Source organism: Ictalurus furcatus, chromosome 13 (assembly GCF_023375685.1).
Source record: "Ictalurus furcatus strain D&B chromosome 13, Billie_1.0, whole genome shotgun sequence".
Taxonomy (NCBI): domain Eukaryota; kingdom Metazoa; phylum Chordata; class Actinopteri; order Siluriformes; family Ictaluridae; genus Ictalurus; species Ictalurus furcatus.
The window spans coordinates 1,837,841-1,865,182 of record NC_071267.1 but is presented as its reverse complement, the minus strand read 5'-3'; the positions used below and the strand labels follow the sequence as shown (position 1 = coordinate 1,865,182).

The 27,342-nt window shown below is 37.6% G+C and overlaps 1 protein-coding gene and 1 long non-coding RNA gene across 5 annotated transcripts in view; both read right to left on the bottom strand.

Annotated features, from left to right (window-relative positions):
• Window positions 1–2,258: 2,258 nt before the first annotated feature.
• The window catches only part of LOC128616688 (pancreatic secretory granule membrane major glycoprotein GP2), an 81,202-nt gene continuing 56,118 nt past the window's right edge, over window positions 2,259–27,342 (bottom strand). Inside the window, exons 2-15 of one of the 4 annotated variants that reach the window (XM_053639428.1) lie at window positions 8,256–8,275; window positions 8,008–8,028; window positions 7,763–7,786; window positions 7,533–7,553; window positions 7,290–7,313; window positions 7,047–7,070; window positions 6,812–6,835; window positions 6,516–6,554; window positions 4,775–4,882; window positions 4,007–4,191; window positions 3,394–3,548; window positions 2,875–3,117; window positions 2,625–2,787; window positions 2,259–2,531 (exon numbers count right to left, since the gene is read on the bottom strand). In XM_053639428.1, the coding sequence (XP_053495403.1) occupies window positions 2,454–2,531; window positions 2,625–2,787; window positions 2,875–3,117; window positions 3,394–3,548; window positions 4,007–4,191; window positions 4,775–4,882; window positions 6,516–6,554; window positions 6,812–6,835; window positions 7,047–7,070; window positions 7,290–7,313; window positions 7,533–7,553; window positions 7,763–7,786; window positions 8,008–8,028; window positions 8,256–8,275 (1,129 nt within the window). In that variant the 3' untranslated portion in view covers window positions 2,259–2,453. The remainder of the gene's footprint in view (window positions 2,532–2,624; window positions 2,788–2,874; window positions 3,118–3,393; window positions 3,549–4,006; window positions 4,192–4,774; window positions 4,883–6,515; window positions 6,555–6,811; window positions 6,836–7,046; window positions 7,071–7,289; window positions 7,314–7,532; window positions 7,554–7,762; window positions 7,787–8,007; window positions 8,029–8,255; window positions 8,276–27,342) is intronic. The other 3 variants (XM_053639430.1, XM_053639429.1, XM_053639431.1) reach the window with 3 other exon arrangements.
• Window positions 10,888–15,982, bottom strand: LOC128616691 (uncharacterized). Its single transcript, XR_008387467.1, has 4 exons — window positions 15,907–15,982; window positions 14,719–14,783; window positions 11,098–11,142; window positions 10,888–10,911 (listed from the first exon to the last, which is right to left on the bottom strand). It is a non-coding gene; the product is annotated as an uncharacterized LOC128616691 (long non-coding RNA).

Below are 27,342 nucleotides of genomic sequence, written 5' to 3'. Positions count from 1 at the left end.
TCCTCTCTCAGCCATGCGATGGACAATTGTTCAGAAGACGCCGATCTGTAGATGTCTACGACTCAGATGCAATTAGCATGGGATTCTGATCTGTTTACAGTTGATGTAACAGTACTACTTTTTTCTTCTTCCGTTTTATTCTAGGACTAATCAAAGTACTGCTTTGCATTTAAAAAAAAAAAATCATGAAGGCAAGTGGTGTTAAAATTAAATTACAGGTATAGTTAATAAATATCCTGAAAAGTTGCATATGTGATTTCAAATATGCTTTCTTATCATTAAAAATGTTAATGAATTATTTTTTGTACTGCCTTTATTTTTCTATCTAATCATTGATAATAAATGTCTCAAGCATTTTATTCTTAGTATGGTTATTATTACAATATAATTCATGATTTAAAAATAAAGTTTTTGTTAAAATTGCACTGTGATACAACAGCATTAATCAAAATGAAACACTTAAAAAAACTGCATTTGACCTGATACATATTGCAAGTGCTTAAGGGTTAATTCTGGTCCATAAGTATTTGGATGGTGACACAATTTTTGTCATTTTGCCTCTGTACACCACCACAATGGATTTGAAATGAAGCAATCAAGATGTGATTGAAGTGCAGACTTTCAGCTTTAATCCAACGGGTTTAACAATTTAACACTTAATTGTCTCCACATAAGTCAATCCTTCTGCTATCTTCATATTTTGTACCTTGACAGCATTTATTCTTACTCGACAACCTCCATACCCCGCACTATGTTTTCCCCTGCAATTGCAACATTTAGGTTTCACTCCTTCCTTACACTTTCCATATTCATGGTCCCCTCCACATCTTGCACAACAGTGTTTTCCTTTACATACTGACACCAAATATTAGTACTTCTGACAGTTAAAGCTGGGGTGGAATATATGGCCTAACTACATAACTCATTACTCCAAGAAACACTTTTTCCTCTTCAAAATGTAGCATAACTAAGAGGCTATCCATCCTCTCCTTATTTTGAGTGTATTTCAGCCACCTAGAGTCTATTACTGTTGCTCCCGAAACACTTTTCTTAATTACATCAGTAGAAACGTTAGTGGGCATTCCTGTGATAACTCCTCTCACCCATTTCTTCTGTCCCGCAACAATACATGAAACATTTAGTCCTTAAAATTAAAGAATTTTAATCCTAGTGCTGCCTTCTGTTGTTTGAGGCCTTTACAAAACAAAGTATCTTACCATCTCGCAGCATCTTAGCACTTTCGATGCTTCCTACTGTTTCTGTCAGCACTTTTGAATATTTCAAAGATTTCAAGTTGTTTACTGTTTCTGCCATGAACTTTACAGATGTTTTTCTGTGAAGTTCTGATGATTTTCTCTCTCACTTTCTGTTCCTGAAGTTTGACTCCAGTCTTTCCTTATTTTGCATTTTGCTACTAAAGACCACTTACTCTTCTTGTTTCTTTCATTTTCATTTTCCCTGCCACATAACTCTTCTTCCATGTCCGGATCCCTTCCTGAATCTATGCAACTTCCATTCACCACAACTCGAGTCACAACCCACTGTTGCCAACCACCAGCCGCAACCTGAGGCAACACAAGCCTCCTACCAAATGCTACCTCACTTCTTCTGTTAAGATACCTGTGTATATACCTGGGCATGTGGTACACAAGTGTCCCCTGGTGGCAGGTAGTAAAATTATCTTACAAAAATCTGTTTCAACATCAAATGTCAGAATATACTTCACAAATCTCAGTATATACTCCTAAATAAAATTAACTTTAATAGTAATTAATGGTACGTATTTATAGCTTCCAACTTCTAAAGTATTAGGAGGGAGACGAAGAAGCTTGCACAAAGGATAAACGTACAAAGCTTTAACTAGTAGGAAGCTACACTGTGCCTGAAATTATAAAAAAAAAAAAATTCACTAGTAGAACACTCAACATACAACATATAACATGAACACAGATAATCCCTAACATTTTCAAACACTTGGTGACATGAAATTATTTGCGGTTGCTTGGTAAATAACCTTTTTTATTATTATTATTAAACGAACGATGTTTTTTGTGTGTATGTGTGAACAATGTGTATTTTTTATTTGTATGTCATGTGTTCACTTAATATATTTGTGCTGTAATTGTTCTTAAGTTCTTTGTTTGCTTTGGAAATGTTAATTTTTTAAAAATGATTAAATATTATATTTATTAGTAATGACAAAATTGTAAACACAACTTAGAGTACATGAGGTGTAAAGATAATAAAAACAATAAGAATAAAATGCTTGAAAGATTTATTATGACAGATTAAGGCAGCACAGATGAGTACAATCACTTACAAGATGTAAGTTTATGAATTTTAAAAAGCTGAATTTTTATAATTTGCATTTATGATTAAAGCAAAGCAATACTTAATGATTAAAGATAAAACAAAAATGAAAATAAAATGATAGAAAGTTTAAAGCGAACAAATCAGAATTCCATGGAAATGGCAGCTGAATCGTAGAAATCTACAGCTCGGCGTCTTCTGTAAAGACCTCCAGTGCATGGCTGAGAGAGGAAATGAGAAAATAAATGCATGAATTGCAAATGAAAATGGAATTCCTAATATTCCAAAGCATGACTCTTAACATGTCTTCATACCTGTGCACAGCTGCCTGTCTCTAGCAGACAGAGATGGACCTGGCAGTGCAGGTAGATCTTGTTGGAGAAGCCGGTGAATGTGAACATCCTGAAGGAGAAGTAGCTGGTCGTGGAGACACCATTCTGCAACACCGCCACCGTGCCATCATTGGGGTTCGGACACCTGGAGAGAAGAAGACGTTACTTTTCCGTAAGTTATCTGATAGGTACAAATAGGTAACATTTTTCGTCTCTTTTTTTTTCCACGTACTCGTTACTGATCAGGTCCCAGCGGATGTAATAGTCGATCTGGTTGATGGGCGTGGCCCAGCAGCTGTCCAGCACAAGCCCGATTTGAGTGCTGTCGAACTGATCCACTTGCACAGCTATATACATCTGATGGTTCACATCCAGGGTCACATTGCCAAAGAGTGGAACCTGGAATGTATCATCGGTATACGGGGTCATGGTGATCTGGTACGAGCCCTCGGTAGACAGATACTTGCTGATTACACTGTGAACAGAAATAAATGCATTTAACATCTAAAATAATAATAATAATAAGAAGAAGAAGAAGAAGAAGAAGATTAGTTATATTTTTATGGTACCTTTCATGTATTAATTTCATTATTAATTATTAGCAATTATAAAATGTCAAATGGAGTTAAAATGAGTTAAATGAGAGAAAAGCTAAAATAAAATGATGTTTAAAGCTGCTTTTGAAAACTGCAGAAGATTAGCATAGCATAAAGTATGTCTGCTTAAATTGTGACACTGCTGCTAGATTTACCCTCCTTTGCCTTCAATAGCCGTGGGCATGGAGATGCTCTGGATGAGTGGATACACACAGGAAAAGTTGATGTTGAGGCCGCCGGAACGACTGATCACACCTATACCATCAGTTGTCCCAACGCTGTTCTTGAAGCTGATGTGTGTGCTGTTATTCTAAAGAAACACACATAGAAAGACAATAATTGCCTGAATTATAGGGCTATTTGATGTCTGCAATATAACATACTGCAATGTTTCTGTTAGCTTAGCTAATAATACAGACAATATGAGTGCCAGGCCATGAGTGAAATTTATTTTAGTCCTCAGATTAACACACCATTTTGTGAGATACTTCATCTGACAAAGGTGAAAGTGCATTCACATGTTATGTTCTAAAATTGCACATATAAACCTAAGTAAACGTGCCGACATAAATAAAACCACATGTGAATAATTGATGTGGAAAACAGCGGTATTAAAGGATATCAAAGGCATTCTCAGTTAGTCTTGCACTTTATTACAAATGCTTTACTGTTTTATGCTCTTGCAAGTTGATCTCAAAATTAGTTTCAATAAATAAACAAACAAACCAACAATAATGAACATAATATAAAAGAGTGCTGGTTTTGTACCTCCAGAGTTGTGCCACACATGTTGAAATTACTGTCAAAGCTGAACACCAGCCTGTTATCTTGGAGCTCCCCTTTGCAGTTTTGGTCGTTCATGTGGAGATTATCTGCAGAATATCCGTCTTCAAAGAGTTCACAGCGAGAAAGAGACAGTGATCCAGTACTTCCTGAACATGTCTCAATGGCGTCTGAGGGAAAATAGAGCCAACAGTCAGAAAACTGCCTAGTTACTTCTCAGAGAAATTCATAAAAGGAAACTGTAACATTGGTTTATATCCTGGATTGGCTCCTAAACACAGGATTCACTGTAACATTCGAAAGATTAGCAATAGGTTAATGTTATGTTATTTAAATAAATATGTTGTTTAATAATCTATTATTGTTTTTTAAAATTAAATATTATTTAATTAAATATTCTCTAAAGCTTGTACCAACATCTAGCCACTAAAGGCCTTAGTATATTCCACACAGAGAAGAAGTTTGGGTGGTTTCCCCATGCAATGTGATGTAAATGTGGAGACAACAGACATCATGTAGAGGCTTTGTTTGACTTTTTGTATACATGGGAGACAAACATGCTACATGACCAGTCTGTTACTGATCCTCTCGGACAAGGTGTGTCCAAACTGATTTATACCAAAGATAGATGACGTTTATTTTAACAGCTTATGAATGTGGTTTTGTCTTCTCACAACCCTTTCAAACATATGATGCTACATTAGCATGCTACACTGATGTTGGGGAGAAATAATAGTAAAATGAGAAAAGTACCGTAAGGATTTGGGCCGCGCGTTGTAATGTACCCACAGGCACAGCCATAATCTCCATTTATCTGACTACAGACTTCATCCCAGGAGCAAATCATACTCCCACAGAGTGCTACAAAGAGAGACAAGCAGAATGACATAATCACACTATAATTTTATTACCAAACTGGGGTCAGATATTCATAAATTAAACTACCCAACAAAGCTTACTTACTCAGTTCTATAGTATAATTATAATAGTACAGTATAACTGTAAAAAAACAACAACAACATAATATGGTGGACTATTTTCCTATAACAGCATGTCACAGAGTGTTTTGGGTGGGACATTTAGGCAGTGGTTGATTGATTGCCACGTCAATCAGCTGTGGTTATTGAAATCCCATGCTCTCTCGTCTGATTACCATGCTGAGGGGGAAAATTGTGTCACTTAGTTGCTATTCGCAATGCTGTGATTTTTAGTAAGAGACAAAATGGAGGTCAACATGTTATCTCAGGCCTTTGTAGCCTTCTAACCTTGTTAATTTAGTATTGCTTAGACTGCATTGAATATCCGTACTACCCTACTAAACAGTAGGCGAAAAGCAGAACGCCAAAAAAGTAGTATGTCTGACTTCTCAGTATTCATAAAACAATACGCAAGAAATACCCAGATGACCTACTGCTTTGGTCAATATTCTGCAGTATGGACCCACTGGACATTGTGTATACCGCGCTATCCCAAGCAGAGCATCTGGATTGTATTTATGCCAAACACTTATACTGATCGGTATCTAATGTATCAACCGCCGAGCAGTAGGTACTGAATCAAAGGCAGTAGGTACTGTCAAAGTATGTGAAAGTACAAAGTATGTTCCTCAAACGATATGCGTCCTAGTAATGCTACATATCTCAGCTGCAACGTCATCAAGCACCATCAAAGGCTGTCTCAATTTGAAGGATCCTTGGAAGGTAGCCTTCTTTCTGTGGCCTTCATTTTGAAGGATGTATCATTGTATCCTTTGCATCCTCCAATCACCCACAATCCTTTGCATACATTCCGAAATTCACGAAAAATATGGTGTGCCAGCACTGAGCTCCCCCAAGTTTGTTATGAAATGTAAGACAAAAATGTCTTCCAAGATGAAGGCTTTCATGCTTTCTTTTATTTTGTTGTAAATTGAATATTGCCCATGTTATAAACCATAGACATATAAATACATAGATGCCTCATGTATGTCAACATCACTGCCATATTGGTCCGGGAAACTTGCCATTAATATTATAACTGGATAGGAGAAAAGATGCCTGACTCGTGTGCAGCATCCTCAATCCGGACGGAAGAATCTATCACTATCTCCAAAAAAAGGCTAAAGACAGACCTCTTTTTTGAACACTTAACTAACTTTGCCCCCTGAGGTGTTTAATGAAGCAAAGTGACTGTTATCACCAAAAAGTTGATAATTTTCCTATACCAATAATTTGTAATTATTAAAGAACAACATATATTTTTTAAACCGTTTAAATTTACATTTGATGTTGTGGAACAAACAGAAGAAAGTTAGTGTCTGACCAATCAGAATCCAGATTTCAACATCACTGAGAGGTAAAAATGATTCAACTCTACATTGTTACAATTATTATGACATATATTGGTGTGTATTTAACAGTGTATCAGATCGCATATGATTAAGGATAATATAATGTGTGGACGTAATGTTCACATGTTTATATATACTGTAAAGACACAGTAAGTGAAACTTTACCTGGTATTGGTGTTGGTGTTGTTGTTGGTGTTGTTGTATCTGTATGAGAGAGAGAGAGAGAGAGAGAGAGAGAGAGAGAGAGAGAGCGAGAGAGAGAGAGAGAGCGAGAGAGAGAGAGAGAGAGAGAGAACAATACAAATGAATGATTCATTTGTACATTGTTACAATTATTATGAAATATATTGGTGTGTATTTAACAATGTATCAGATCGCATATGGTTAAGGACAATATAATGTGTGGACGTAATGTTCACATGTTTATATATACTGTAAACACACAGTAAGTGAAACTTTACCTGGTGTTGTTGATGTTGCTGTATCTGTATGAGAGAGAGAGAGAGAGAGAGAGAGAGAGAGAGAGAGAACAATACAAATGAATGATTCATCTGTATACTGTTCCAATTATTATGACATATATTGGTGTGTATTTAACAATGTATCAGATCGCATATGGTTAAGGACAATATAATGTGTGGACGTAATGTTCACATGTTTATATATACTGTAAACACACAGTAAGTGAAACTTTACCTGGTGTTGTTGATGTTGCTGTATCTGTATGAGAGAGAGAGAGAGAGAGAGAGAGAGAGAGAGAGAGAGAGAGAGAACAATACAAATGAATGATTCATCTGTATACTGTTCCAATTATTATGACATATATTGGTGTGTATTTAACAATGTATCAGATCGCATATGGTTAAGGACAATATAATGTGTGGATGTAATGTTCACATGTTTATATATACTGTAAACACACAGTAAGTGAAACTTTACCTGGTGTTGTTGATGTTGCTGTATCTGTATGAGAGAGAGAGAGAGAGAGAGAGAGAGAGAGAGAGAGAGAGAGAGAACAATACAAATGAATGATTCATCTGTACACTGTTCCAATTATTATGACATATATTGGTGTGTATTTAACAATGTATCAGATCGCATATGATTAAGGACAATATAATGTGTGGACATAATGTTCATATGATTATATATACTGTAAACACACAGTAAGTGAAACTTTACCTGGTGTTGGGGTTTTTGTATCTGTATGAGAGAGAGAGAGAGAGAGAGAGAGAGAGAGAGAGAACAATACAAATGAATAATTCATTTGTACATTGTTCCAATTATTATGACATATATTGGTGTGTATTTAACAATGTATCAGATCACATATGATTAAGGACAATATAATGTGTGGATGTAATGTTCACATGTTTATATATACTGTAAACACACAGTAAGTGAAACTTTACATGGTGTTGTTGATGTTGCTGTATCTGTATGAGAGAGAGAGAGAGAGAGAGAGAGAGAGAGAGAGAGAGAGAGAGAGAACAATACAAATGAATGATTCATCTGTACACTGTTCCAATTATTATGACATATATTGGTGTGTATTTAACAATGTATCAGATCGCATATGGTTAAGGACAATATAATGTGTGGACGTAATGTTCATATGATTATATATACTGTAAACACACAGTAAGTGAAACTTTACCTGGTGTTGGGGTTTTTGTATCTGTATGAGAGAGAGAGAGAGAGAGAGAGAGAGAGAGAGAGAGAGAGCGAGAGAGAGAGAACAATACAAATGAATGATTCATCTGTACATTGTTCCAATTATTATGAAATATGTCGGTGTGTATTTAACAATGTATCAGATCGCATATGATTAAGGACAATATAATGTGTGGACGTATTGTTCACATGTTTATATATACTGTAAACACACAGTAAGTGAAACTTTACCTGGTGTTGTTGATATTGCTGTATGTGTATGACAGAGAGAGAGAGAGAGAGAGAGAGAGAGAGAGAGAGAGAGAACAAAACAAATGAATAATTCATTTGTACATTGTTCCAATTATTATTAAATATATTGGTGTGTATTTAACAATGTATCAGATCACATATGATTAAGGACAATATAATGTGTGGATATAATGTTATAAAACCTTATTTTAGCTTTAATATATTGGCATCCTATGTACGGTGTAATATGTTTTTCAGGGAGAAGGCGCAGAAACCCAAATCAAAAAAATAATTTTCCATGAGTTGTGTTTAATTGCATTGTTCTAACAGAAAGGGCAAAATTTCTAAATCCTACATTCAGCAGCTTTAATAAGAGAATGAACAATCACCTTTTGCTTTGTCACTGGCTAGTGTGATCTTAGTGTGACTAGATACAGTGCATCCGGAAAGTATTCACAGCGCTTCACTTTTTCCACATTTTGTTATGTTACAGCCTTATTCCACAATGGATTCAATTAATTATTTTCCTCAAAATTCTACAAACCATACCCCATAATGACAATGTGGAAGAAGTTTGTTTGAAATCTTTGCAAATTTATTAAAAATAAAAAAACAAAAAGCACATGTACATAAGTATTCACAGCCTTTGCTCAATACTTTGTTGAAGCACCTTTGGCACCAATTACAGCCTCAAGTCTTTTTGAGAATGATGCTACAAGCTTGGCACAAATATTTTTGGGCAGTTTCTCCCATTCTTCTTTGCAGGACCTCTCAAGCTCCATCGGGTTGGATGGGGAGCGTTGGTGCACAGCCATTTTCAACCTCTCCAGAGATGTTCAATCGGGTTCAAGTCTGGGCTCTGGCTGGGCCACTCAAGGACATTCACAGAGTTGTCCTGTAGCCACTCTTTTGTTATCTTGGCTGTGTGCTTAGGGTCGTTGTCCTGTTGGAAGATGAACCTTCACCCCAGTCTGAGATCCAGAGTGCTCTGGAGCAGGTTTTCATCAAGGATGTCTCTGTACATTAATGCATTCATCTTTCCCTAGATCCTGACTAGTCTCCCAGTTCCTGCCGCTGAAAAACATCCCCACAGCATGATGCTGCCACCACCATTCTTCACTGTAGGGATGGTATTGGCCAGGTGATGAGTGGTACCTGGTTTCTTCCAGACATGACGCTTGCCATTCAGGCCAAAGAGTTCAATCTTTGTCTTGGTCATGGTCTGAGAGTCCTTCAGGTGACTTTTGGCAAATTCCAGGCAGGCTGTCATGTGCCTTTTACTGAGGAGCGGCTTCCGTCTGGCCACTCTACCATACAGGCCTGATTGGTGGAGTGCTGCAGAGATGGTTCTTCTTCTGGAAGGTTCTCTTCTCTCCACAGAGACACACTGGAGCTCCATCAGGTTTTTGGTCACCTCCCTGACTAAGGCCCTCCTCCCCCAATCGCTCAGTTTGGCCGGGCGGCCAGCTCTAGGAAGAGTCCTGCTGGTTCCAAACTTCTTCCATTTACGGATGATGGAGGCCACTGTGCTCATTGGGACCTTCAATGCTGCAGAAATGTTTCTGTACCCTTCCCCAGATCTGTGCCTCGATACAATCCTGTCTCGGAGATCTACAGACAATTCCTTGGACTTCATGGCTTGGTTTGTGCTCTGACATGCATTGTTAACTGTGGGACCTTATATAGACAGGTGTGTGCCTTTCCAAATCATGTCCAATCAACTGAATTTACCACAGGTGGACTCCAATCAAGTTGTAGAAACATCTCAAGGATGATCAGTGGAAACAGGATGCACCCGAGCTCAATTTTGAGTGTCATGGCAAAGGCTGTGAATATTTATGTACATGTGCTTTTTTGTTTTTTATTTTAATAAATTTGCAAAGATTTCAAACAAACTTCTTTCACGTTATCATTATGGGGTATTGTTTGTAGCATTTTGAGGAAAATAATGAATTTAATCCATTTTGGAATAAGGCTGTAACATAACAAAATGTGGAAAAAGTGAAGCGCTGTGAATACTTTCCGGATGCACTGTAAACATTTCACAACTGGCCATCGCTCATGAGGAATGGGATAAGATTCTTAAGGAATGCTGCCAGAAGCTCTGCATCTTGTTTGCAGCAGGACATAACAGCAAAATTGTGCTCTACTAAGTACTAAAGATGCTTGCAATGAAGGGGTTGAATAATTCTGAGACTGGAGAAGTCATTATACGTTGCATTTTCACTTTAATTTGGTGAAACCACCTGAAGCATTCGTTGTATTGAACTATTTCAATTGCTTTTGTTTGATTTGTTCATTGCAAACAACTGAAAATCTACAAGTTTTGATAATAAACCTGATTTGCAATGTGGATTGAAAATTTTTGATTGCCATTATATAATTGTTAATATTTAAGCATTCTATGTAGTGTGTAGTATGAGGTTTGTGGAGAAGGTGTGGAAACCCAAATAAAATATTGTTATTTTCCAGTAGTATTGTACAATTGCATTGTTCTACCAGAGAGGGCAACTTTTTAAATCTTACATTCAGCAGCTTTAATAAGACAAAATTATGATTATCTCCACAATATTATAAATGTATCTGTGGATATTAAAAGTGGAAGTAATGTTCATACACACTGTCAGTGAAACTTTACCTTGTGTTGTGTATGGGACTTGTCATTTCAAGGAAGATACAGAGAAGAGCAGAGAGGGAGAAAGAACAATACAAATGAATGATTCACCTCTACATTGTCCCAATTATTATGAAATGTATTGGCGTGCATTTAAAAATGTATCCAATCTCATATGTTGATGGATGATATAATGGGTGGATGCAATGTTTGCACATTTATACATACACATGCTTTCTGATGTTGTAGTAGTTTGTCCTGTTGCCGTTCCACCTAATATTAGAAAGAGAGAGAGAATGAGAGAGAGATGAATGAATTGATGAAGGAATAGGAATATTCATGAATTACCTTTTCCTCACTTTTAAGGAGGCCTTTGTGCCATGTGAAGAGAGCATCATTTAAGAACTCAACTGATTTCTTAGTTGTAGGCTCTGATTGGTATTTCAGCAGATAGGTCCCATGGACTCCCCAAACCACTACTACCATGGGCTGTGCTGCTCACCAGCTGGAGGGACATTTGGACTAAGTGGGATAGACGGTATGAGGAGAGTGCATAAGTCTAGAAGGAGACTCTTTGTTTCCCTCCCACCCTGATCCCACTGAGAACAGCGCCCCTACCCTTCCCTGCTGAGGACCTCACTCGGCTTTCGTGCTCCGCTGAGGACAACGCTTTGCTTCTGTCTTCTGCTGGGGATTCTGCTTGGCTTCTGTTTTCTGCTGAGGACATGGCTTCACTTCAATGTTCCGCTGAGAATGTTGCTCCGCTTCTGTGTTCTGCTGAGGATGTTGCTCCGCTTCCCTATTCCGCTGAGGACATTGCTCTGCATCCTTGTACTGCTAAGGACCTCACTCTGCCTACTTGTTTGTCTTGGGATGTCTCACTGCCTCTGTGCCTTGCTGAGGACATCACTCCTCCCCCTTGCTCAGCTGAGGACATCATTCCTCCCCTTTGCTCAGCTAAGGATGTTGTACCTCCCACTTGCTCAGCTGAGGATGTTGCTCCACTTCCTTCTTTCACCATCAGTGTTGCTCCCCCCTCTGACCTCACCATAGTCATCGCTCCCCCCTGGCCTTGCCATAGTCATCACACCCCCCTCTGTCCTCGCCATGGTCGTCACTTCCCCCTGGCCTTGCTGTAGTCATTGCTTCCACCCTAGCCTTACTGTAGTCATCACTCCCTCCCAACCTCACTGTAGTTGTTGCTTCCCCTCTGGCCTTGCTATAGTTGTCCCTTTCCCTTTGGCCTCACCATAGTCATCGCTTCGCCCCTGTCCTTGCCGTGGCCGTTACTCCCCCCCAGCCTCAGCATGGTTGCTGATCTGGGCCCTTCTGACTTTTAGGTGCTTCAGGAGCCACACCTTAAGAGGGACTCTGTCATGGCCCCCAGTGGCAGTTCTACCCTGGGCCACTAGAGTGCACCCTGATTGTCTTTGTAGTAGTGTTAATTTCATTAACAAGATCTATGACAAAACATGTTCTCAACCTTTTTTTCCATGATGAAGACAAGACGATGACAAGAAGACACCATTGTCATTAAATACTAACTGTGACTATATTAACATGCAATATTATTGACAAAAAAAGATGAGACTAAAATGTAGTTTAAAACATAAAAAACATTATCAAAATCTCTCTTTTCTTGTTGACAAAAAACGAGGAGACAAAATATAACAGACACTCTTTTTTTTTTTTTTGCAAAAATGTTAATTCCACATCTAGACAGCCAGCCACATGTTATCCCCATCACTTAAAGTCTAATATAATTTACTACACAATATCTAATATAACACTTAATAGCTAATATAAGTTACTACAACTAATATGGTTACGGTTTCCTCGACAAAAAGCCAATAGGATTTTTCCAATGGATTATTGCAGTAAATAAGCTCTGTGTCCAATAAAAGTTTAGGATTCTTACATGTTACAATCTTCACAAATGAACATCATTTTTATGTAGTTTGAAGCCTAAATACAGTCACCATTTTATGTATTTTATGTCATAAAACAAAACATGAAACTATTTTGAGCTTGTGCTAACTACAGAACTTATTTCAGACGTTTAACCAAATAAACTATTTACTGCACTTTATTGTGGTGTAATGTAATGCTTGTTGTAATGCTTTGCCCGGGAGGCTAGTGTAAATTGACCGATAGTGCCATCTGCTGGTTTGGAAGAGGAAGTTGCTCAGCTGCATTTGGGAGAAAATCAAGCCAAGAAAAATGAAGTCATGTTTCTCACAAACATAACAGAGATGTATGAGTTTGTATAGATTGGATCTTTTATTTGCTCAAAGATTTGTAGAATGGATTGTATTTATTTGTGAAATATGATGTGGCTCATATTATATATATATATATATATATATATATATATATATATATATATATATATATATATATATATATATAAACAGGACATTTGTAACTCTGTGTTTTCTCTCAAATTGCCATTTGTATTTGTAAATTGCTTTCTCATGGGTTTTTTTTTTTTTTTTTTTGAGGGTTGAGTTTACCTTTGTAAAGCAGATTTGTTTGTGAAATGCGTAGGTACTTCTGGTAGCCACATTTGGACCAGGATTTTGGGCCTATATAGCAGCCTGTCAGGTCTGTGCTCACAATAAGGAGCCCAGAACAAGACCCACAAGCCTACTCCACCCTTTGCCCAACCCCTGGCATCTGTGGTCCCACCTCTCCCTAAACTTCATCACCAGGCTGCCTTCTTCCAAGGGCAGCATGGTGCTATTTGTCATGTTCATCTGGTTCTCTAAGGCCTGCAAATTTGTTGCACTGCCAAACATCCCAATGGCAAAGGAGACAGCAAGACTACTGCTGCGGAATGTAGTCCAGGTCCATAGACTGCCTTCAGATGTGGTGTCAGACTGAGGTCCCCAATTTGAAAGTCTGTCATTGGGCTTTCACTCCAAGTCAAATGGCCAGACAGAGAGCGTCCAACAAGATTTTGAATGACTCCAGGTGGTCTTTAATGTGTGTTCATTTCCTTGCTTTGCACTCGGGTTCTACTATTAAGCATTTGTTGGAGGCTCATTCAGTTTACTCAGGTCTCCCAGACAAGAAGGCCTGTGTTTGTATCTGACATGGGGTGAGTCACTATGTTCTAATTTATTTAAAGAAGTTAGGTTTGATCTAATAATTTTACATAAATAAAATTAAACCTAAAATCTAGTATTTGGATGATGTTAGGATCAAAATATTTATTTAAATATTTAATATTATTTCATTATTTTGTTTTTTTTTTTACACAACAATTTGCTCAAAGACCATTTTTGAATTATTTAACAAAAATACTTTGGAAAGTTTCCCTCAGTGGGAATGAAAATTCTCATCTAGAAACTGAGATTTTGGATTCTAAATATACAAAATTGTATAAAATATTTTGAGTTTAAGAAAAAGAAAAGAAAAGAAGAAGCAACCAGGCCAAGGGTAACCCACACCACCACCATACTGCAGAGTGGGGGTGGTGTGTTTTAGAGCGATGAGCGATTTTGGTTGTTGGATGTTTTTTGGAGTGTCCATGTTCTGATTTTCCTGTGAACAGTTTCTCCCATCTGAGTCCAGCTCCATCAGTGTTCTTCTTTGCTTCTTGGTTGCTTCTTTGCATCTCCCCTCTTTACCCTGCCACAGATTTTTGGTGGACCGAGTCCATTCAACTAATTATGTTGAATTCTGATGGTGCCTAGTTCCACCAGAACTAATTTAAATATTTCACACCAGTGGGCGTGAGTACTTATGCAATCGCAAATGTTTTAGTTTTTGCTATTTTGTTTACATTTGTGACATATAATCCTCAACATCATTCTCTTGTAATGCTCAAAAAGACTAAAGACTTACTCATAAAGAGCAGGACGGCCAAACACAGAAGTGGACACTCCATGAAGAACAGTGAATCTGTGAATCTGAGAAAAAAAGACATTAACAGACATATTCTCTCTCACAGGAGAAAATACACACAAGAACACATTAACACATTTTGCTTCTGATATTTACACAAACATTTTGATAATAACCCAAACGAGTGCCACGTAATAAAAGCACTCAGGTTTGCCTCATTTTTAGTGCATAACTACTGACTTTTTTGCATAGCTGTAGAAATATTAGCCATTTGATTACCTTTTAATCCGCCGTAGCCAAATAAAGAGAAACTCAAGGGAAAAGTTTCAAAAATGCACATCCATTGTTACCATTTATCCATGATTAAATTATGTTGTTGTTGTTGCATGCACAACAAAATTGAGCCTTAAATATATATGTAATTAATAAAAAAGACAATTCTATTCAAATAACAATATCCTTTACGATTTTAATAACATTTTTAAAACAGCAGTAAAAAACTTTTTTAGAAGTAATGTTGCATATTTCAGCACTAAATCTGTCCATCTTTTATATAAAACAGAAAATTACATTTTCATTTGCTTTGCACCTTTATGTACTCGTAATTGTAGCTGCATTGTAACCTAACCAAACAGACATTTATTTTTAAATGTCTGGGTTGTTTTTTGTTTTTTTTTGGTTTGGATTTTGTGTGTGTGTGTGTGTGTGTGTGTGTGTGTGTGTGTGTGTGTGTGTGTGTGTGTGTGTGTGTTTGTGTAGATATTTTCTTTTAAATATATGATATTTTTCTACAGACATTTTCATTCTATCTTTTTTGGCAGTTTTAACTAATGTGCAAAATAAATGCAAAGAGCAAAAAATGAAAGAGGACAAAGCATCATTTAAGGCACTGAGTGGAATATGTGGAAGCTGTACTATGAATGCACATTCATTTTTCTCCATAAACAGGAAAAATGTTAAAGATAATAAAAAAATAACTGAGAATTCTTCACAAAAGCCTGATTTTATTATTCTTACTTACTGATATGTTCTGATATATATACACACACACACACACACACACACATGTATATATATATATATATATATATATATAGAGAGAGAGAGAGAGAGAGAGAGAGAGAGAGAGAGAGAGACACAATAAAAATTAATTAATTTAAATTAAATTAAATTACATTTAAAGCTTACCAGTACGTAGACCACTTTTATTGTGTCTGCAGGACGTCTGTGCAGCAGTGTATCTGAGAATCGTATCACTGGGGATCTATATAGACACCATAACAGGAAATCAATGCTGAAATATGCAGCTGTCAAACGTGATTGTTCTGATTCATGTCGTGAGTATACTTTCTGTTTTGATAATAGACATTGTCCGTGTCTCTACCAACAAAGAATAATCAAGTTTATGTTTTGACAGAGAATATTTTAAATCTGACTCACCAGTGTATTGCTGTGGAATGATTAAGATGATAAATACTTTTACGTTTGAAAGTTATGGTGTACAATTTTTTTTAATAGTGGCATATCTAAATTATTATTGTTGTGTTCCGCAACATTAAATGCAATTATAAATGCATAAATAGAATGGTGTGAAATAATAATAATAATAATAATAATAATAATAATAATAATAATAATACATTTTAAAAATTGGCAAATTGGTTTGTCATGAGAGGAATAAAACACTTGGGGATGTACTGGCATAGAATCAAAGGTGTTGTGATCCTATGATGATCTGTGATGATGTGATTGTCAGTTAATTAATTTTAAAGAATTACTCTCACAGTAAGGTGAGGTCATGCATTTCTTCTGGAGGATATGGACAAGATTGTTTCTTTTAAAAATCTACTGGCAGGTTGTCAAGCACAGACAAAAAGAAAACAAGGATGAAATTAAAAAGCATCAATGGGTATCGTGGTGGATTTTTTAAATGGTGTTCGAAGTTTTCTGCTGTACTAGAGAGAATAATTGTGAATTAAATCTGATGGTCTGCACTTATATAGCGGTTTTTTAACCTTAATGGTTCTACAAAGCGCTTTACACTGTTTCTCATTCACACACACTCACACACACACACACACACACACACACACACACACACACACACACACACAACAATGGTAGCAGAGCTGTCATGCAAGGCGTTAACTTGCCATCGGGAGCAACTTGATCATTTGTATTTATGCCAAACCCGTGTATATCCATGGTATGTTTAGAATTTTTGAGGCTGCCTCAAAATGACTGTGTTGTTCTTGTCAAGAAAATATTTTCTGTTTCGATAAAAAGACATTCCCCTTATTAGGGATGCACCGATACTGATACCAGTACTCAAGTGTCGGCCCGGTACTGTGCTCATGTACTCGTACTCGTACTTGTAAAACTACCCTGATACAACCGCACCGATACCACTTTATGACAACCTGACATAGCCTAACCTCTCGTCAGTTGAGCAGGTAGTCGGAAGTGGAGCAATGTCAGCAATTTGGAGATATTTTAAGATAAGTGATGATGATAAAAGTAGAGCAGACTGCAACCTATGCTCTGCTAAACTGTCAAGAGGAGGGGTAAAAAAAATAGCTCATTTAACACAAGCAATTTGATCAAACATCTAAAGAACAAACATAATGCAGAGTGCAAAGAGTTTGCTAATGCTAGCAACAGGAAACAGCAACAACCAACTTTGCAGCAAATGCTGGAGAAGTGAGAGAAAATGTCCAGAGACAACCCACGGGCAGTAAAAATAACAGAAGCTCTGACCCAGTTCATTGCTCTTGATGACCACCCGTTGTCAGTTGTAGATAATACAGGATTTCGTCATCTTCTTTGTGTACTTGAGCTGAAGTATGAGATTCCCAGCCGTCACCTCATTACAGATACCGCATTACCAAAGCTGCATGACAGTGAAAAAGCACATCAGACTTCAGCTTCACCACTGATATTTGGACTAGCAGTGTCAGCCCAATGTCTCCTATAAGTTTAACAGCACAGTGGATTGATGAGGATTTTACTCCCCAGAGAGTCGTTTTACAAGCAACGCAGTTTAAGGGTTCGCACACTGTCCAAGCCATAGCAGGTGCGTTTGATGACATGCTTCAGACATGGGGGATTCCGAAAAGTGTGAAGTACTCATATTGGTACTTGGTATCGGCAAGTACCCAAATGTAAGTACTTGTACGTGTACTTGGTCTGAAAAAAAGGGATATCGGTGCATCCCTACCCCTTATGATGTGCACCATAATGAGCTTATAATTTCACAGCAGCAAGAAAGAATACTTTTGCGTTAAGAATAAGTTTTATGTTTTATTGATGAATTAAATGCACAATAAAAGTAGTGCCTGTCTAGCACTGCATAGTGTAATTGTCTATAATAGTAATTTAACACCTAAAATTATCCTCTACAACGTTACCAACAACAAGAGTCACAGCAATTTAGTCTTGTCTAACAACTGCATAATGAAGCTTTATTTCCTGTTGTGTTGCTTATTTCAATACTGTAGGAGAAAACAAACTCTGATGGCACAAATACGTAGGTACAGGCAAAGTTTAAATATACAGTGTACTTAAGTTTAAATATATAGTGTATTCATTAATTACAGAGATATTTTATTTCACTTTGTCATTTTAGTTTATAAGGTTCGTGTAGCTGATTCAACAATAAACATCTGTTAAAATGTCACAGTCCCCTCTGAAACTATTGAAACTAATTCAATTGTTTTTACCGTAGACTGAAGACATTTGGGTTTAAAATGAAAAGATTTTTATTTCCTGATATTTACATGCAGATGTGTTAAACGACATAGAACATAGCACATAGTGTATCAGACAACCCAATTTGTAGGCAAGCAAAAATATTGGAACATGTGACTGACGTGTGTTTCTTGTTACGCAGGTAAGTCTTGTTAGATTGACTGTTTAAACAGTAAATAGCTCTGAACATCTAACAGCTTTATTTTTTAAAGAATACTAGAGAAATGTTTCCTTCATTTTTTTTGCAGCTCAAGGAGATCCAGTCCACATGTATTATTCCATACCTCTATCGCAAAATTACTTGCACGGAGTCACACAGTCGATTGGTGTCACGAGTTCCTCTCACGCAAATCGCTGGAGCACGCAGCCCGCTCTGAAATCCAGAGCTCGCAGCACGACCTTGACTTTGTTTACTTTCTACATGTACATTGGTATGATTTCTGTCCTGTCTCTGTCATCGTACTGTCATTGACTAATCTCCCTTATGTGTTATCATTAGTCTCAGGTGTTTTGTGTTCATCTTTGATTATGTGTGTCATTTAAACCCCTTGTGTCATATTGTTTGTTGCGAAGTATTGTGTGAGTTTTCAGTATTCCAAACCACTGCTCTTTGTTTCTGTGCCATAGTTTTGATCTTGTTCTCGCCCTCATTCTTCGATTCTGTTTTGCCTCGTTCATGCCCGTTTGTCGTTCACCTGACCTTTTGCCTGTTCTGGCCACGCTTATGTTTCACGATATGGATTTGTTTGCTTATCTCTCATATAATAAAGCTCTTATCTGCATTTGCATCCATCCTAACCTCCATTTCGTGACAGTTTGGGAATTCAAATATGATTTATTGCTAATGGACAGGGCAAAAGCACAGCAGATTTACCACCTCACCTCCTGAAACAGTGGAGAACGATTGCACCTGACGCTCTGGTGACACTGGAGGCGGAGAGACGAAGATTCCTCATCATACCAAACAGCAGATTTTGTCCATTTCAAGCCAAATTTTCAGACTTGTGCGAAATGGTTGTGTGCAGCATACTGTATCATTTTCCTGAGCACAAAAGAAAGGTGGTTCAGGAGGAATTGGGTAAAATGACATAAATGAGAGGAATACAGAAATCATTCAGCCCCAGTGTGCTTGTACACAAGCTGGATGGGGCAGTTCAAAATAAGTGTCTTACTTACATTTGTAGATGGAGCGATGGAGCAACATCCTTTTCTAACATGTTTTTGGCGAATTTAAACAGAAACAGGTTGAGTAAAATGTAATTCACTACAAAAGCTTGAAAAGTTCAAGGGGGTAAATACATATGCACAGCACTGTAAATGTAATTATATAGTCAATACTTATAGTTAATGTTATAGTAGTCCATAATAATTGTTTAAAAAGTCAAATGATCCTGTACAAAATTTCTATATCCTATATTATAGATACTTTAGAAAAACACATGAATACTATAATATACAGTATGTACTAAAACAGAGGTTCCCAACATTTTTGCTACCTAAACCCCTTTTTCAACATAAATTGTCTGCTTTATGCCCCCTCTGAGAATTTACACGGGCTAATGTGAAAAAAGGGAACACTTTGCAGTATGGCAAGGTGGTTATGGACATTTCCTTATTTAGTGAAACTATACACACCACTTCAAATGTGGCAGTGAGAGGAGCAAGAGGGGCTGTAAGGAAGATGTGTGTTAAATGTGTGTACTTCAACATAGAGTATGGAAGGTTTATACTATGCTTTCTCACCAGACACTCTTACTGATCTTACTGAGCTTATACAGATTATCATATTATAATGCTTCATAGGTATTATAGATATGGGGTGATGATGTACCACTCTAACCTTGTATGTGTAATTTATGATTTATCCACAAATCCTGAGATTGAACTACATATCCTGAGATTTTCTAAGCTAGTGTTACAGTAGTAAAACACTGAGAAAAGTAAATAGGCCTTTTCTTTCTGACAAACTGGGAGTTAGTAAGTGTAAAGGTTTCTATTTCTCTGTGTTGTTACTCAATAAATTCCCACTGTTTATTTAGTAAAAATGAAACCATGTTACAGGTTCCTAAGAAGAATCACAGCAAGTTAGACTAGTTTGACAACAGCATATTTAACCTTAATTATGTTGGCTTAGTAGGTAGCATATTGTTGTTATTTTTTCTTATTATTATTCTTCTACTTCTTTTTGTTATATTGACCGAGCCAACACACCTGTTCTGTGAGAATAGCGCACGGATCACCCACTTGATTTCCGAGAAATCTTTCTTGATTGTGTTGTGGATAAAAATGACATGAAATAAACATGAGGGAGACTTAGTATGAATAAAAAGTAATTTTATTGGTAATTCACAGGACGGGTGGGTGCGTAGTCTGGAGGAGAGCGAGAGGGGGAAGAAAATGGGGTGCGTCCTGGGGACATGGGGAGTTCAGCAAAGGTGAAGTGAGAAGACCACTGAGAGTTGGGCGGACTGGTAGGTGAGAAGAGGGACGAATGGTCGGGGCCCGGATCAGCGAAAACGACATCATCCTCGGACTGGAAGCTGGAGGAGGGTTCTGACTGTGCAGAGGCGTCAATACGCACGTTCACGAGGCAGATTCTGTATCGAAGGGGAGGGGGGAACCCCGCATTTCCATTCCTGGGGGGGGGGGGGGTGCTGCGAAGATAGTTGAGTAGCACCATGATATCAGCAGTGAGATGCACAAGTTGGTAATGAGTGTCCAGATCGAGATCCAGATCCAGATCCAGGTCCAGTAACGGGGAGAGGAGGGACTGATGACGGGCACCTAGACATACAGAAGCGGTATTAGTCAGATGTGGATAAATTGGAAAAACACTTTAAAGATCTTTAAGAGTAATGAGTAATACACTATGGTTGGTAGAGTCAAAAAGTCAAAAAGAAGTATAAGTATACGAGCTGAGGAGTGCTACCATACGCACACACACACACACACATACCCACACACTCTCGTACAGTCAAGGGCGGGCAAGTAGACATAACACACATACTATTATAACTTTATAAGAATAATAAAAAGGATATTATAAGGGTAATATCGCATAATAATAATAATACATATACATGCTCTTTATAAAAAACAGAATAATAGGATATGTGGGACAGTAGAAGGGTAATATAATGGTATTAAGAAGTTGGAAGTACAGTAAACCAGTTTTTCAAGCAGTATATATATATTAACAGATATAGAGCAAATATGAAAATAAAATATAAACTAGGAATACAGGAAAATATAACTTACTCATGATTCAGATGGTGAAGAGTGAAGATTCTTGTAGATTAAAATTCTTGTCTCGCAGGGAAGGCCTTGATTTTAGGAGAACCGTGAGGAGCCAGTTATAAGGGTGGCTGGGTCAAGCTGCCCCCCCTCGAGATAACAATAAGACCAAGGTCTCATTAGAGGTCCACTTTCTATTCTCTGGGTAAATGAAAACTGAAGTTTCTGATTCTCTGGGTAACTGAAAACTCTGGTTTCTGATTCTCTGGGTGACTGAAAACTCTGGTTTTTGATGTTCTAGGTTATTAGAAATCCCTGGGTTCTGATTTTATGTGTAAATTGAAACCCCTGGTTTTGATTCTATGTGTAAGTGGAATAGCCCTTTTCTGGAACATAAGAGTGAGGTAGGTGAGCTCTTTTTTAAGCCCTATTGGTAGTGAGATCATAGTCTTCTTGAAACATATGGGTTATTTACTGTGTAAGTACAGTATAAATACTGGAGCTTAAGCTCAGGGTATCAGATCACTTCTGAGAATTCTCATCTGTGTGGATCTCGTGTGGTGGAATGGAACAATAAAGCTGGACCCTTGCTTCTTCTCACTCACGGCTGGTGTATTTTTTTCTATCTCCAACTGGGCTCAGAGGTAGATGTGAGTATTGGCTTCTATGTTGAATTTTAAGTGTTTTTCGGTAATAGGCTAAATTTGAGCCAACAATTGTATTGCACTTACTTTTCCTTTTGGCTGATGTACAGCACTAGGCGCTCCTCCCCCTCCACCACCTGGGATAAAACCCAGAGGAAAAAAAAAAAAATTAAATCTCCTAGCCAAATGTTTCTCCTAGCAAGAAACGAGGTTACATGAATAGTGGACCTAGAGGCGCTGGTGAGAACTCTAGCTGCTGAATTTTGAATACATTGTAATCTGGTTATGGACTTTAATTGTAGTCCAGTAAAAAAGGCATTGCAATAGTCAAGACAGGACACGATAAATGTATGGACAAGAGTTTCTGCATCTTTAAGACTGAGAATGTGATGGAGGTGAGCTATGTTGTGGTTCGAATGAGAGGAAGGGATCAAAATTAACACCAATGTTCCCTAACAGTTTTAGAGAGTTTGAGAGGACTACCATCAATATCTATACAGAAATTATATATATATATATATATATATATATATATATATATATATATATATATATATATATATATATATATATATATTTCAAAATAAGCATCTGGGGACCAATAAACATTACTTCAGTTATGCCATGTTGTAAGTTGTTTAACACATATAAGTGTAAATATCAGGAAATAAAAGCTGAAATTCTGATATATAATCTCATATTCATCTTTTGCTTTCAAACTCAAATGTCTTCAGTGTATAACAAAAACAAAATGACCATCAGTTACCATTTTTTTGCCTTCTTCTGTGTCTTTATTCTCACATATACTTCTCTATAAATAATAACATATTCTGTTACCCTCAACCCTAACCTGGGCCATAGCAAGACATGCTTTGTGTCTAAGTAAATGTAATTCACAGTGACATCAGTAGATTTTAATGTGTATTAAAAATGCTTTACTGTGTTTTAAACAGTACATGCACTGTATGTAATTCTTATAACATTGGCCTGGTTAATAATTAACGGTCAAAATGCCAGACCCCTAATTACAAGAAGCTGCAAGATGTCTGCACAATTCATAAAATATTCATCATAACTATGAGTCACAGACTGGGTAAGACTCACTCTGGACAAGTGTTTAACTTATATTATTTTAACTGCACAATACGTATGTAACTCTTCATATGCTTTGCAGATACTGAGCTTATATAAAGATACATTACTTGCAATACTGGTCAAAAATTCAATAAATGTTGAAGCACAAATCTGTCATTTAAATACTACTCAAGGTCTAATTTTGATACTTTTTTTGTTTGCATCCTGCAAGACATGTGCCGCATGATTGCTGTGAAAAACAGCAGAGAAGGCAAACAGTAAGTTAAAGAACTATACAGTTTATAATTTCTTGCAAAGGTATTCACCAACTGAAAACCTTGTAACACCACCTTTTGTATTGCTACAACCTGGAACTGAAATGAGCTTAATTTTCTCTCCATTTTGCTTTGCAGACAGACACTCCAGGTGGTGGAGGAGGAGGAGGAGGAGGAGCCTGCTATACATCCATAAGCTCTCCATAAGGGAGAGCCAGTATGATGTGTTTATTGCAGTAAGGCACCGAAAAGCTGAAACAAGAGAGATGATGTTGAGCTTATCCAAAAAGAGGGGTTTCCAGACAACTAAGCCTGTCTGGAAAAATCTCTTGCCAAGCCCCCCTCTCACTTTCTCTCTCTGTCTCTCTCTCTCTCTCTGTCTCTCTCACTGGGAGTGTGTGCATGGGGAGGACAGAGCACGGTTCTGAGAGCGACTGCGAAAAAGTTTATTTACCTTTTCTTTTTTCTTCCTCTGTTATCTTCTCTACTTTTTCCCTTTGTGTTTTTTCTTTTCCTTTTTCCCATGTTTATTTGGTAGAAGCAAGAACAGAGGTAACAGTTTCTATCGTGTGCCCGGGAAAGTTTAGATGCCGCAATGGCGTCCACTACCGGGCAAACACCACCAAACCTATCTCTCCAAAATGTGTGCAGGTGTGTACCAGAACCCGGAGTGACGATAGAGTAGCTACTTGTAGCTGTGGGAGAACAGGTAGGGTTCGACAACATAGTTTCGGCTTCTAGAATGAACAAAGCAGTTGTTGTGTTTTTAAAATCCAGGCGCTGATTACCCAGCTGACTGTGAGTGGAATATGGGTTAAGGAAGTGTACATACAGATCACCCCTCTATCCACTCCAGCAACTAAGATTACCATCTCGAACTTTCCACCTTTTATCAGTAATGACGCAATCACAAAAGAGTTGCAAAGATTTGGGAAGATAGCAAGCCCAGGAAGAATGATTCCTTTAGGCTGTAAAAACATGGAGCTTAAACACGTTACCTCTTTCCACCACCAGGTTTTTATGTTTTTGAATTCGCCGGCACGCACTATAGAAATCTCGTTCCAAGTTAAACAGGAAGAGAATTCTTACATGATTTATGCAAGTACTGAAAATCTGAAGTGTTTTGTGTGTGGTGAGCGAGGACACAAGCGTTTTACATGCCTACATAAATGATCAGCGGCCGTCTACATCACGTGGAAATGTGGAAAGTGAGAATCATCTTCAACAGGACCCGGAAAAACAAAGCACTGAGACACAGGAGGAAGGTATCTCAGAGGAGGTGAGTGATGCTAATGTAGATGTTAGGAGTGTTGAGCAGCCGGATAGTGGCGCTGAGACTGTAACTGATGAGACTGATAAGAGTGAAGTACAGGAAGGTAATGAAGGAATGTGTGAAATTAAAGAATCACAAGCAGGAGACTCTGAAGATAATGCGCCTGATGAGATAGATGAAATGTCCTAATGTGCAGATGATGGGTCGAGAGATGAAGAACACTGGTCAGATACAGATATGGGAAGTGTGGCTGAACAAGATTTGTATACCTTTGAAGAGATTAACTACTTTTTAGACGAGACAAAAGGAAAAACAGGTGTAGAACTCAGTGACTTTTTTTCAGATCCTGAAAAATTCATTGCACCTGTTATAATGGCAAGGAAAACTAGTAACTACGATGAGCTCTCACAACAGAAGAGATATCGACTAAATAAGCTTCTGACCGCTATTAGACATAGGAAACAAACAGGGAATGAAAGAATAACAAGGGCAAAGGCAAAGGAAAAACGCAAACAAAATGATGATGACTAACTTTCTCTTATTACGTACTTTCTCTTTTTTCATCTCCCTTTTCTTTATGGAAGTCTTGTGGGTAGGATCTCTAAATATCAATGGGATGAGGGGAGGAGGAAAGAACAGGTTACTTTCTGAGATAGTACAGCTAAAAGACATAAGTGTGATCCTGTTGCAAGAGACTCACAGTGACCTAAGCAAAGAGGCTGAATGGGGCCTATGGTGGGAAGGAGAAATGGCCCTCAGTCATGGGTCCAACCTGAGTGCCGGAGCAGCAGTTCTTTTCTCTCCTACTGTCAAATTAAAAATTCTGTCAAAAAACTAAATTGACCCAGGGAGACTATTGATTGTGAGGGCAGAAATCAGCAAGCGTAACTTTCTCTTTGTGAACATCTACGCCCCAAACATACGTGTAGAGAGGATACGTCTATTTAACAAATTAGAGAATTTTTTAAGACAACAACAACATGCAGAAGACCTCATAATCTTAGGAGGAGATTTTAATTGCACTTTGGATTTTACACAGGACAGGAATAGTGAGGAACCTTACGCACAGAGTGCCACTCGTTTAGACAATATGATCAAAAACCTAAACCTGTCTGATGTATGGAGGGAACATAACCCCTCTACACGTCAGTATACATGGGTAAAAATCAGTGATGGAAAGGTTTCTGCTGCAAGGTTGGATAGGTTCTATAAATCACATGATATGAGGAACAGAGTCCTAAAATCCAACATCTGTCCCACCCCAATATCTGACCATAAACTTGTCACCATGGAGTGTACCTTACAAACAATAAAACAAAAAAAGTTATTATTGGCGCTTCAATATCAAGTTACTAGAAAATAAACATTTCTGTGAGATTTTTAAATTTTTCTGGGAGTCTTGGAAAAGTGAGAGAATTTTTTATGAAAATTGCATACAATGGTGGGAGATAGGGAAAGTACAAATAAGGAACTTCTGTCAACAATACCCATCATATTCTACATTTTTTATAAAAAAGTCAGTGGAATATCTTGAGAGATAGATTATTGGTATAGAACAAAGCATGACAAAAAATGATTCTGCACACCTTAAAGACCTATGGACTAAAAAGTCTAACCTGCTGAGCTCGATTTTAAATGAAAGAGTAAAAGGAGCTCTTGTAAGAAGTCACTTTTTAACAACACGAGACATGGACGCTCCCACTTCTTTCTTTTTTTTTTTTAACTTAGAGCATAAAAAAGAACAAGAGAAAATTATGTACAGTATAAAAGACTGCAATGGTCGAGACACCTCAGGCCCTACTGAGATGCGAAAGATTACTGTGGATTATTACTCAAGCCTATATACTTCTGAAAATTCTGACAAACAATGTAGGAATTAACTGCTTTGCAACCTTCCAGCTCTATCGTCAGAGCAGAAAAACTCCATAGAGACTGGACTGACCTACGAAGAAGTCACAGCCACGGGAATGGGATTCTCTGTAGGCCGAGCACCTGGAATAGATGGACTGCCTGCTGAATTCTACAAGGCATTTTGGCCTTTTCTCGGACATGACTATCTCGAAGTTCTTCAAAAAAGTATCACCGAAAAAAACCTTCCAAAGAGGTTCCAAGGCTTTTCAACATTGTGTTTTTATGCAAAAAGTTATCCATGAAGTTTTGAGATTTGCTGGGGGGAAAAGAGTAAGATATGGCTGAAGGACTCGAGTACTGTAGGACTCAATACCCAGTCTCAAGACATTTTCAGTATTGACCTGGACTTGTCACAGACTTGCTGGCATTTGTACTCAGACCAAGGTTTGTAAAATAATGTTTTTGGTTATTGGTGTGATTAATCCATCCATCCATCTTCTATACCACTTATCCTTTTCAGGGTCAC